At 54.6% G+C, this 12,090-nt stretch overlaps 4 protein-coding genes across 4 annotated transcripts; 3 read left to right on the top strand and 1 right to left on the bottom strand.

Annotated features, from left to right (window-relative positions):
• Positions 1-1,699: 1,699 nt before the first annotated feature.
• On the top strand, positions 1,700-2,761 carry SPSK_09506 (uncharacterized protein; the record flags this gene model as incomplete). The annotated part of the gene is made up of 1 exon (XM_016736078.1): positions 1,700-2,761. The coding sequence occupies one exon, from the start codon at positions 1,700-1,702 to the stop codon at positions 2,759-2,761; it is 1,062 nt and encodes a 353-aa protein (XP_016588224.1).
• A 1,710-nt stretch (positions 2,762-4,471) lies between these two features.
• On the top strand, positions 4,472-7,451 carry SPSK_08457 (pre-mRNA cleavage complex 2 protein Pcf11; the record flags this gene model as incomplete). Its single annotated transcript, XM_016735054.1, has 4 exons — positions 4,472-4,639; positions 4,721-5,197; positions 5,291-6,360; positions 6,437-7,451. The coding sequence occupies 4 exons, from the start codon at positions 4,472-4,474 to the stop codon at positions 7,449-7,451; spliced, it is 2,730 nt and encodes a 909-aa protein (XP_016588223.1).
• A 1,158-nt stretch (positions 7,452-8,609) lies between these two features.
• SPSK_08896 (RING finger domain protein) lies at positions 8,610-10,457 on the bottom strand (the record flags this gene model as incomplete). The annotated part of the gene is made up of 3 exons (XM_016735482.1): positions 8,610-8,991; positions 9,141-10,120; positions 10,218-10,457. The coding sequence occupies 3 exons, from the start codon at positions 10,455-10,457 to the stop codon at positions 8,610-8,612; spliced, it is 1,602 nt and encodes a 533-aa protein (XP_016588222.1).
• A 731-nt stretch (positions 10,458-11,188) lies between these two features.
• On the top strand, positions 11,189-11,606 carry SPSK_10005 (uncharacterized protein; the record flags this gene model as incomplete). Its single annotated transcript, XM_016736568.1, has 2 exons — positions 11,189-11,472; positions 11,531-11,606. The coding sequence occupies 2 exons, from the start codon at positions 11,189-11,191 to the stop codon at positions 11,604-11,606; spliced, it is 360 nt and encodes a 119-aa protein (XP_016588221.1).
• Between the last annotated feature and the right edge of the window lie 484 nt (positions 11,607-12,090).

Genomic DNA, 12,090 nt, shown 5'->3' with positions numbered 1-12,090 from the left:
GAAGGCCGTTGAGATCCTCGCCTGCCCCTTCCCTTGCCTGGCCAGCTTCCATCGCTCCTTCTCCCAGTCGATCCTCGGACGCAGTACCTCGTCTGGACTTGCACTACTACAATTGTACCGCGATTTACATGGCATCGTACATGGGAGGACATGTTTCCCGTCCTTTTGCCAGCGATCACACCGACGGTCAATCGCACTGCTCTGTCTATCATCCCAAGACCGGGAAGCACGTAGTAGCCTCGTCACTTGCTCTGGTTCTGGTGGCAAGGTAGTGGTCTCGCTGGTCCGGCTGAAGGCAAGAAACACGTAGAGAGACACGTACAAAGTAGAAACCCAGAGAAACACTGGACAACAAGGGGCGTATGACCCAGGTTGCGCTGTGGTTATGCATCCACGCAACGACTGTGACTGGATGGTGGCCGCGACAGTGACTGCGAGTGCATCTACATATGTGCTGCAAGGCATGACTCCCAAAGCGTACCCGGCGCGTGACACAGTGATGCGACTATGAGACCAGGCTCGGAATAGGAAAAATCAGAATTTGGAAGAGGAAAAGAATGAGAGCAGGAGAGACGGTGTTCCTTCTCCGAGACGACGGCGTTTGTCCCTCATGGCCCCCTGTCTTGTCTCAGGCCGCAAACAGCCGCCAACGTGAGGGCGAGATCCATTCATACCAGAAGAATTGGAATAGAGCAGGACTGAAAGACATGTACGACAATCAAGGAGCAGAGCCCTCAGAGCAGAGGGCCAGTCCTTCCAGGCCCTGGCCCTGGCCAGGTGTGTTCGGCCTGGACCAGCGTTAAAATATTCATTGGCCACCACGGCCTGAAAATGCGAAACAAGTCGAGGACAACAGAGGACATCGACAGAACTTGTTTCCCTTTTGCAACCCTGAATCTCTCTTCGTCTTCCAATCTCGTCAGCTTGTTGTCTTCTTTCGCTCCTTTTTGGCCTCATTTTCTCGTCGTTTCTTTGGCTGTCGTCGGTTTGCCGGAGCTCGTTTGAGCAACGCTCGATGCAAGCGCGCAGCTCGCTCTTTCCTTTCCCACGTTCCTTCCCCACCAAATCGTACCATTCACAGCGTCCCCGAAAGGTCTCCACAAAACGAACGACATTCAACGTCCACGAACAATCGCAGGATCGTATTAAAGGGCTTCAAACACCCTCGTCCTCTCTTTTTTCTTGTTTCGTTTGGCCAGCTTCAAACATTTCTTGCCTGTCGCCACGGTTCATTTCTTTTGTGCTTTTCTTTTCTTGCCGCCCTCTCTTTCACCTCCTCGCCTTTGATTTCTCGTTGATAATGGTGACTGCGTCAACCTAAAACGACAAGAAAGCCATTGTTCACTTACCACCTCCCCGTGCCTTTGTTTCTTGGCCTTTTTGCTCTCTTCTATTTACGATTCATTATTCTGTTCGTTTCTTTGCTGTCCTGTTCACCTACTTCTCTCGCCGTTTGCCATCTGTGCCGGTGCACATACCTCCTCTTGCATACATTCACGCAAAAGCTGGTTCTTTTACTATATCTTGACACCCCCTTCTTTCTTCTCCCCTTTTCCTTTCTCAAACTGCAATTATCAACCTCAAATCCGCACGAATCCCCAGCTCTGCTAGCCCGATCTGAACGACAGCAGCAAGAATAATACATCAACGCCCAATCTTCTCTACTCTCACGACCGACAAACGTGTCCAAAACGACGCCATGTTCAACCTTTCCGGAAACACCAAGCTGCGTGGCATTGGCTACAGGGCTCTCAATGTCCTGCGGCCCTGCAATATTATCGCTCTGATCGCCATCGTCGCCGCCAGCTGGGTCATGATTGTCATCTCGGGCGTCACCGGCCAATTCTTCTTTTTCGACGCCATCACCCACGTCTTCACCTCCTCGATCGCCATCTTCCTCATTCTCACCGAGATCCAGTGGGGCTTCCTCAAGCGCTATTTTGAGCGCTCTTGGCCCGCCTTCTCTGACCGTCACGGCTTCCTTTGGCTCGGTCTCGCTATGGTCGTTCTCGGCTGTGATATGCTCGGCAACCTCAACAAGCCCGTCTTCAGCATCAAGAACATCGGCCTGCCCCTGTGGCGCCTCATCATGGCCGCCGGCATCCTGTCGCTGACCTTTGGCTTCTTCAACTTTGTGGCCACCATAATCTTCCGCGACGGCCCATCCGGCCTGACAGCCCGCATGATCCGCGCTGACGGCAACCTCGCCGACGGCGGCAAGCTTGGCTCTGGTATTGGCAGCGGCAACCCTGCCGACTACTACGCCGCCACCTCGTCAAACATCTCCCGCAGCAACACCCGCCGCTACAACAAGGAGGAGATGACGTATGGCAGCAGTGGAAGCAGCCTGGCGGATGAAGAGAGCGCTGCAGCCAACAACCCGCCTGTCAACCGCTTCAAGCGCATGACCCAGGTCTTCAAGAAGAGTCCGTTCCTGGCCCACGGCCAAGGCGGTCTTGCTGGCAAGAAGATACAGATTAGTCACCCGCTGCCTGTTGGCAACTACGACGACGAGACGGCCGGTATTGCCAACCAAGGCGCCAGTGTGGGTATGGGCGGCGGTGACTACTACAGCCACACCAACGACGCCGCTACGGTTGTCGATGACAACGACCACGACCATGACCGTGATCACGACGCCCGCAGCCAGTACCACGAGGACCGCTCCAGTCCCATCATACCCGAAATCCGCCGGCCGCCCACGGCCCAGCACCCTGCCATGAGCAGCCATTACAGCGTTGCCAACATGTCGCGGTTCTAGGCTTCTGTCCTGCAGGCCAGGACGGCCCTCTGCTGTCTCTCTCTTTTCGTTTTCCCACCCATATTAGAATTTTCTTTGTCAACTACCAATGTCCTTTACATTTGGCTCACGGGGCGTTCACTGGCGTTTGTGCCTTTACCTTTGTTGATCTTCTTTCGTTTGGCGTTTTATGCATTTCCCTTTGTCCACCCCGTTTCTACCTCCTTCTTTTTTTACCTTTATTCTTTCAGGGAGATACCCTACTCCGTACAAAGCAACGCGGACTGCATGGTCGACGCGTCGACGGGCGTTTCTGGTTTATTTCTCTGTCCACCATAATACGTATGTTCACTTGGATTTTACTTATAATTGAACAATTTCAAAAATAAAAATCGTGCTAAAGGAGTGAAAATTTACTTTATGTATCCCAGCAAAAGCCCAGCAAATTCGTGTTAGTGGGCCAACAATGCCTAATTCGGCTATTTGCGCCTGAGCCCTGCACTATCAAGTGGCAGCTTAAAACACGTGACTCTTTGTATTACATAACCGTTTAGATTCTGGCGCCACCAGAATGCGCCACCAGAATGCGCCACGAGGCACACTGCTTTCCTATTTTGCCAGCTCTCCGTCGCTCCTCCCTTGCAACTCCCACTTTCTTTCCTTCCCCCTTCTCTCCTTCCTTGTTTTCCAATTTTGTCCTTTTGACAAACCACCGTTTCGTTCCTTCCCAACGTCAACGAAAGGAATCAAGGACAAACAAATCGCTCAGCCGGCTACAAGAGAAGGAAACGAGGGAGGTCTCGTAAAAAATTAAAACAGGAAGGAAGGGGAACACAGGGGAAGGAGACAAGGAGCCAATTTTGGAAGAATCCAAGCCTCTTCCTTGATTTTGCTTCATTTCTCTCCCATCTCTCTCTCGCTCGTCGTCTTGCGCGCGTCTTCGCTCGCTGCGAGAAAACGGGCGTCAATTCGTGAACAAAAGCCTTCCGTCGTTTTCTTTTCTTTTTTTCTTTCTTTTGCTATTTTTCGATTCCCTTTTCGTCTTTTCGCGGCTCGCGCGCCTTGTCACCACAACTTGACAACTTGTTGATTCGCGACACTCCATCGCCAACTTTCTGCATCGCCCACCGTCTTCCGTATTGATTCCATTTAACGCTCGACTTTTCCATCATCCTTTCCATCAGGCCTTGCATGTTGCTTTGACAGCCGTCTTTCGTGGGGGACAAACGACGGAGTGTGTGCGTTTTCTTGGAAACTAGGCATCACCGGTATTCCTGCTGGCCATTTGATTTGGCCATCGTGTTTCCTCGTGTCCACGCTTCTTTTCATCAAGTGCAAAGTGACCCAGGTGCCCGGTCGGAAATTCAGAGACAGACCGCGCTAAGCACGAGCTCGCACACGCTATCGTTGATGCTGGCGACTCTTGTGATTCTGCTCGAGTTTCTATCTTTCGCTGCTAGTTTTGTTTGGCTTTGTGGCCCTTTCCGTTGGCCTGGTTCCATCAGCCGTGGAAACCAAACGCTTTGCATCTGGGCTTAAGAGAGTCGCAAAGCACACAATCAGCTTTGGTCTCAAGAAAAACGACGGTTGTCACCGATCTGGCCGTGCGTGATTAAGCACGACCTTGCGAGGTTGCAAACGCACCAAAACAAAGGCATAGGACGGGAGGGATAACGAAAACCAAGCTGACAAAAGAACGTACGTCTCTGTCACGCTTGTCTTGTCAACGTCATGTCGTACGAAGACCAGTCGGAGGGCGTTGCCTCGGACTTCCGGGATGCTCTCAGTGAACTGACGATGAACTCGCGGGTCGAGATCACCACGCTGACTGTCATCGCCCGGGAGAACACCGAGTACGCACATGGCATTTCGGAAGTGCTTCAGGAACACATTAAGAAGGTACGCCGACTCTATTTGCAGTCGCACGTAACCCATTGTTATGCCGCCGGCTGCTCTATATTCTAACCATCCTCGTATTAGGTTGCTCCTCAACGAAAGTTGCCAGCCCTCTACCTCCTCGACTCCATCGTCAAGAACGTTGGCACCCCCTACACAATCTACTTTGGCCGCGGTCTTTATTCGACTTTCATGGACGCCTACGCCTCTGTCGATAATGGTACGCGACGCAAGATGGACGAGATGCTCAAGACGTGGAAGGAACCAGTGCCCGGGTCCGTCGACCCCCGGCCTGTGTTCAGCCCAGAAACCACCCGCCCGATCGAGAATGCTCTTATTAAGGCGAGAACATCGGCGCTGCAAGCCCAGCACGAACACATACGTAGCGAGCAGCAGTTGCTCGGCCGTGGACGCCCAAACAGTGCCACTCCTTATCGCGAGACACCAACACCACCGGGACCCAGTGGCCGTCCAGGCTACCCTCCACAAGGCCCGTACGGCCAGCAGCAGCCCCTCCTGCAAGAACAGCAACCGCCGCAACAGTCGTACCCCTTCCACCCAGTAAGTACAAATCAGTTCGGGGCGGGATAGACCAGTCCGTCCCGCATGTTGTAACTCCGTCCGTAGCGTCTAACGCTTGTTACTCTCAACTAGCCACCGAATCAAACAACACAAACAACACCACAGCCGCCTGCATATACAACAGCGGGCGGTCCGTTCCAACCACCACCACAGCAGCCACAGCAACAGCAACCGCCGTTTCAGAATCCTTATGCCCCTCCTGCCACTCCTTCAAGGATAAGCTTAGAGTCGCTGAATGAAGATGTCGAACGGTTGATCCAGGCAACCAAGACAGAGTTTACAGAGAAGTCGTATGATGTCGGTGTGGCAGGGAGGTTGAAGGCGCTGCTGGATCTACAGACCATCCTAAAGAGCCAAGGCCTCGAGCACGACAAGCTCGTCCTAGTAAGAAATCAAATTGATGCCCTCGCCGTAAATTTACCTGCCCATCTAAAGGTCGGCATCAGCTCAGCGCCGACGCCGCCGGCAGCCAACTATCCTCTTTTCCAGGCCCCGCCGGTGGCATCAGCAGCAGGAGCACCCGCATCTGCGCCGGGTGGCAACCCGCCCTTGTCAGCCGCCGTATTGGCTGCTTTAGCCGCTGCTCGGTCTATGGCAGCTGCGGGCTCTACACCTCCTGCACAAACCCCGGCGCCGCCTCCGCCACAACCGGCACCTGCCGGTGGTATGTCAATCGACGGCCTTCTTGGGAAGGGTGCGCTTGCTGCGATCCTTGCCGCGCGGCAACAACCGCCGTCTCAACCACAGCAGCAGCACCACCACCAACAGCCGCCGCCACCGCCGCCACAGGCACAGGCACCATACGTATTTCCAAGTACACCGCAGCTAGCACAGCTGCTTCAGGGTGTGCTATCCCAGCAGCAAATGGCGCCTGCCCCTGCCCCATCTGCCCCAACCAACACGGCCAACCCGTTGGCTTTGGTGGACATGCTTAGAAAAGCTGGAATCCTCCAACAGCAGACACCTGCTCAGAATGCCCCTTTCCAGCCCCCGACGCAGCCACCTCTACCCCCAGCTGGCCTGAATGTTCCGGGTTTGGCCAATATCATTGCGTCCATCCGGAACAACGCCGTCGCTGCTCCCCGTGACCCGTTACGCGAGATTCAGAACGAAATTTCGTTCCAGTCCTCGTCTCTTAAACAGTAAGCCCTCGCCCACTTTTGGCGTTGCTGTAATCGAGTGCAGAATGTCCACTAACCGACCCTTCGCGCTCTATAGATTCCGTCCTCACCTTCTGCCTTTGATGTATGAAAACCTTGGCCCTCCTTGCACTCAGTGCGGACGTAGATTCCGTACCGACGAGGCTGGCCGTGCAGCCAAGACAGCTCACATGGACTGGCACTTCCGTGTCCACCAGCGCATTGCCGAAGCCGAGAAACGTGGGCAGCACCGCAGTTGGTACGTCGACCAGGCGGACTGGATCCACTCTCGTGAGACGATCGACTCGGACGGCGTCGACCATCATGGGGCCAACGGCAGCAGTGCAGCCGGCGGCAGTGGTGGCCGGTTAGCAGGCTCTAATGCTGCTGGTGGCGATGCCGGTGCTGCAGGGGCCAAGCTGCAATGGATCCCTGTCCCTACGGGCAGCGCCAACACCAACCAGACCTGCCCCATCTGCCAGGAGAAGTTCGAGATGAAGTGGCTCGACGAGGCGCAGGAGTGGGTCTGGATCGATGCCGTCCGGATCGGTTCGCGGGTCTACCATGCCAGCTGCCACGCCGAGGCGACGCGGAGCGACAACAACCGTGACCATCCAGCGGCTGCTGCCCATTCAGCCCTGATGGCCGGCGGTAACGGGCCGGTCATTACGAAACCCATCCCGACAGGACCTGCAGCCGACCGAAACCGCCACCAGCACGGACATAATGGTCCTAACGCAGTTCTCGGAAAGCGCAAGGCCGATGACGGCGCCAACTTCCACGGTAACGGCAATGGCAACCACCGTGGAGGCAAAAATGGAGCCCGTGGTGGTAGTGCTGCAAGCGGTGGTGGCCGCAAGAAGAAGCGCGGCGGTATGGGTGGTGCGGGTGGAGGTAGCAACCCCCGTCGGCCACCGGATCTGGACCGTGTCGACCCCGATATTGGCGGCGGTGGCATTGGCGGTTCCGCATCGGGCGAGGGCGGCGGCGGCGGCGGGCGGTTCGGCCGCAATAGTGGGAAGCACCGTGGCGGTGCCCACAAGGACAACAACAGCGATGAGCCCGAGGTGGACCTTAACGCTTTGCCGTACTAAAACCGTCGGCGGTTTACTACACCTATGTTTTGTTGCATTTTATTGCGCGGCGGCTTTTTCCTGTCCTATTTTGCGCGCGCCGTAGCGAGCCACGGAGCATCACTTTGCATTGATAACAATGGGCCGGTGTTTTTTTTCCCTTGCTCAGTTTTTGTCAGCCCGTTTTCGGGTTTCTTCATTTTGTGTTTTTTGTGTATGTAATTCTTTACGAAGATCTTGCGGGAATGCAATTGCATGCCATCTCTTATCACTCACAGCATACATATATAAAAGGGGGAAGGCACACAAATTAAGCACAGTGCTAATATGAACCTGACTTTGAAATATTTTTGGAATTGCACTATGTGGCATGGATCTTGAATGGTTTTGTAGCCGATAAACGTCTATTTTACCCAACTGTTCCCATCATCCCCGCCCTTTTTGCCTCGTCCCGTTTCGCGACGATCGTCTGGAACAAGGCCAACCTAGCAGCGGCCACTGCAATGGCAAACCGCGTCTCTCTTTTTCGCGGCCCAGCTTCGTCCCAAAATAACCGCCGCACAAAATTCACATCTAGAACAATACGTCTTAATCCAGAAACTTATAACAGGCCGTTCTTCCCTGCGCTCTGTTTTTAACAATCTCCACAAGTTCTACAGTATGTAAGCAGGATAGCAAACAAAGGGGGTGTAAATATGCCAGTGTCAAATTTCTGCGGCAAGGATTTGTCGAAACAGGAGCACATTGTAAATATAGGAGTGCCACGAAGATAAGAAAAAAGGGCATCATCGCATTTGCATCATTTAGAATAAAATAAAACAAAAATAAGAGTATACCGTCCCAATAAATCGTGGTTTATGACCGGCGCAGCAGGAAACACAAGAGAACCGAGCGCAGAATGCAAAAATAAACCCGTACAAGAACACCGCCAAGCCGTTTTGAAGTCCGTTTATAAAGAGACAATAGGCGACAATTAAAAAAAAAAGGAGAGAGAGCAACGGTGAGAAGGAGGAGTTTCAAGGCCGACACCAATGAAGAAAATGATGGGTATAGGTCGTCGTCGTCGGATGTATGAAGGTGGGTTATGCGGGCAAACGAGATGGTATATGAGATCGAAAAGACAGGGTAGATGCATTAAGAGTTAAGGGGTGGTGGTGGCGTGTCGTCGCCGTTATGGAATTAGTTGCTGCTCGAAGAGCTCGGCTCCTGAGCCCGTGTCCGGATGCGGAACTTGTCGCGAAGACGCTTCGCTAGTCTCTCGCGGTTGGCCTCGTCGCCGTTGCCCGTAGTGGCCGTGGCCGCGGCGCTGCCATCGGCACTGTTCTCGGCCTGGTTCTCTATACGGAAGCGGCGGAGCGCCTCGATACGCTCCTCGCCCGTGGCGTGGCGAAGGCGGTGGAGGTCAAAGATACGCGTTGCCCGGCGGCGATTGCCGGTAGCCGTGGTATCGTTGGAAGACTCGGCCGCACCGGCGTCAGGATTCAGGGGCGGAGGCATGGGCGCCTCGCCGTCAACAGTGGAAGCATCAGTCTCGCCGTCGTTGGGACGGAGATCCAGGCGACTATAAAAACCAAAAAAAAGGAGGGTCAGTATACGTGTACCAAAGAAGTAAGACCAGCCGCCACAAGGTGTCCGCCATAAAGGTTACACTTGGGTGTGGGCTGCGTTTTAATTTGAGAATGGGGAGACAAATAAAGCCGAGTAACGTACCAGAGTGGGCACGTGCCGGATACGTTGATCAGCCACGGGTCGACACAGGTAGGGTGATACTTGTGGTTGCAAGGCAGAACACGGACGTCTTCGCCGACCTCAAAATCTTCTGTGCAGATGGAGCAGCCGAGGTGGTCGCCATACTCGCCTTCAGCAGCCTTGCCAACGTCCTTGGAGGCATTGGCGGCGTTCGCAGTACCAGCAGCAGCGCCGACGCCGGCAGACGAGCCGGCCCCAGCGTTCACGCCAGGCGCAGATCCGAGCACGCCCGTGGTCTTAGGCTGTGACACTTCGTCTTCGGGGATCGTCGAGAGGTGATGGGCCTGGACATCGTTGGGGTTGCGGCTGTGGACGGATTCGGGCGAGCTTTCGAGCTCAATGCTCGGATCAGGCTTAGCGGGCGTATCGTCGCCAAACTTGACTATCGGCAGAGTCTCAAGCATCGCACGAGCCAGGCCCTTGGCGCGACTCTGGCGCGGGCGTCCGCCATATCCACTGCGCGGACCGTAGCGCTCGGGGTTGCGGTGGGCGCGGACGGCGCCGGTGGCAATGATGACGAGGAAGAGCAGGGTGATGAGGCCCGTAATACTATACAGGATGCTCATGGCGACGGCAGAGTTGCTGCCGCTGCCGCCACCACCTCCACCATCGGTGGATGTGGTATTGCCGCTGATAACAGCCTGGGCCACACCGTCGCCGTTGTTCGTGATGTTGAGGGCCTGGGCGGCCTCTCCCATGTCCACCATAGTGAAAATGGTCTGGTAAGCCAGGTTCGAACCAGTAAGGCCGCAGCAGTTGCCGACCTGGCTGTAAAGCAAGATGGCGGCAGGCAGGTTGCCCATGAGGGCGTTGAATATGCGGTTGGCGTCGATAAATGAGTTTGTCGTGTTGTCACAGTTGAGGTAGGCAATTTGGTTCGCTGAGATGTTGGCATAATTGGATTCTGTCGCCTCGATCAGGTTGCCTCTGATATTCACAGACTAGATATATTTGTTGTTAGTATGAGAGCTGTGTGACGCACCGTGCCCGGTGCAAAACTTCACTGGGTAGAATTTGTCATTGCTGCGGTCAACTTACACCTCGTGTCTCCTGTGACTGGTTCAGGCCCAAAACGGCAGTTAAGGGCACAACTGTAAATGATATTGGCAGGATGTCGGCGTCTGGGTCGGACACCTGAAGGGACATGGCTGAGGACTGTTGCCATTCGGGCACGGAGTCCATGGAGAAGATGGTGGCGTCAGAAGAGGAGTTGATGTCGGCGGCCACGGCCGAGATCGTGGCCGAGGTTGCTGTCAGCAACCATTTCCAGGAGGGCATTGTTGATGATGTGCCTCCAGTGTGTTTGAGAGAGGGAGTTCAGGATGTCCGCGCTAACGACGGTCGACGTCGCTGCTGGAGTCGAGGGAGCGAGTCTAAGACCAGGAGCCTCTCGATCGCGTGAGCAGATGTTGGTGAGTATCAACGGTAGATGTCTGTCTTTTGAGGTTGATGAGATGTCGATTGAGATGGCGAGATGTCAAGACGTCGTCGGGATGTCGAACTATGTCGAGCATAGGTTGCAGATGTTTATGTTTATAAAACGAAAGAGAAGGGAGGAGGCGGGATGAGATGTGGATGAGATGTTTGACGAGCTTATAAGGAAAGAAAAAAAGAAAACGCAAATAATGGGATGGGGCGGGAGGAGTACAGTGATTTGAGAAAACTGAGAAAGAGGACAAGAAGAGTGTGTGGAGACAGCACCAGCCAGGGGGCAGAGCACACGACGGGTTGGAATCGAGGGTGGAATCAATTGCTTAAGACGGTACAGAGGGACTGGATGAGGTAGTGAGAGACAGCAGATGAGAGATGAGGCGAAGGGAAGGAGAGGAAGGACAGATGTGCGCAGTTGAGGCACCGGGTTTGTCACATAGCCCCGTGCCGATGACAGAACAGATGTGGCCGGTGCCTTTGCTGCTCTTGCGAGTTTGTGGTTGAGTGGTAGAGTGGTTGGGTGTTTTGTGCTTATCCGAGTTTCTTGGGTAGAGTCCCTTGATCGTCCTCCACAGAGTATGCGCAAAGCACAACGCAGGCAGGGCGCCAAGCGTGGACGTGCCAGGGCCGACCAGGGTGTTGCAAGAGTCGGTAGCAGCACGAGAAGGACGGACGATCGGGGTGTCGACAACGATGCGCAGGATTACGTGGACTTGGGTTGGGAGAGGGAAGAAGCCAGAAAAGAGGCCGGAAGTCGACGATATGGCGATATGCAACAGGGCAAGAGGGCAAGAGGGCAAGAGGTCAAGAGGGGACAAGGCAGGTGCGGCGGACCTGACAATGGAAAGAGCGGCACGACGGGGTTTGTGGAGCAGACGTCGTCCACACGCGCGCACTTTTGTCACCTTCTCCGCACTCAGGACAAACAAGGAAAGTGCAATCGATGCGCCGCTACAAAATATAGCTTCTCACCTCTACGTCGTATCGATTTCGTAGCGGGGAACACCGAATGGCCGGAACGACCACGCCAGCGGGGCCAGAGCCAACGGTCTTGCCGCCACTGGCTAACGACTAGAGGATTTCTTTGAGACAGTTTTACACAGTTTTGCAGATGATGGCAGCCAACACGCGCCCGACAAGCACAGGCAAACGCAACAGAAAGCGAAGAAGACAGCAGAAAAGAAAAGACGAAAGTCTGGGTTTGGGCGATCTGCGACACACGGTCTGAGACGTTGCGCTGTTTTAGCGCCTCTGCTTTGTTAAAGCGGGTGACATGAGCCAGAAATCCGCTTCGTCGTTGATTGTTCGCTCTCTGGGGGAAGGACCCCCAACCCGGGCTCCACTTCCAAGACAAGAAAGCGCCAAGGGGCCAATCGAAAGGCTACAATTTTGAGCGCCCAGCTGCGCCCCCCTAAGATTCCAAACGTACTCAACTGTACGGCGTCATACGGGCCCCTGTCGGCGTCAATTTATAGTGCAT

The sequence above is a fragment of the Sporothrix schenckii genome, assembly GCF_000961545.1.
Source record: "Sporothrix schenckii 1099-18 chromosome Unknown Cont44, whole genome shotgun sequence".
Taxonomy (NCBI): Eukaryota; Fungi; Ascomycota; class Sordariomycetes; order Ophiostomatales; family Ophiostomataceae; genus Sporothrix; species Sporothrix schenckii.
This window is presented reverse-complemented; position numbering and strand designations above follow the sequence as displayed.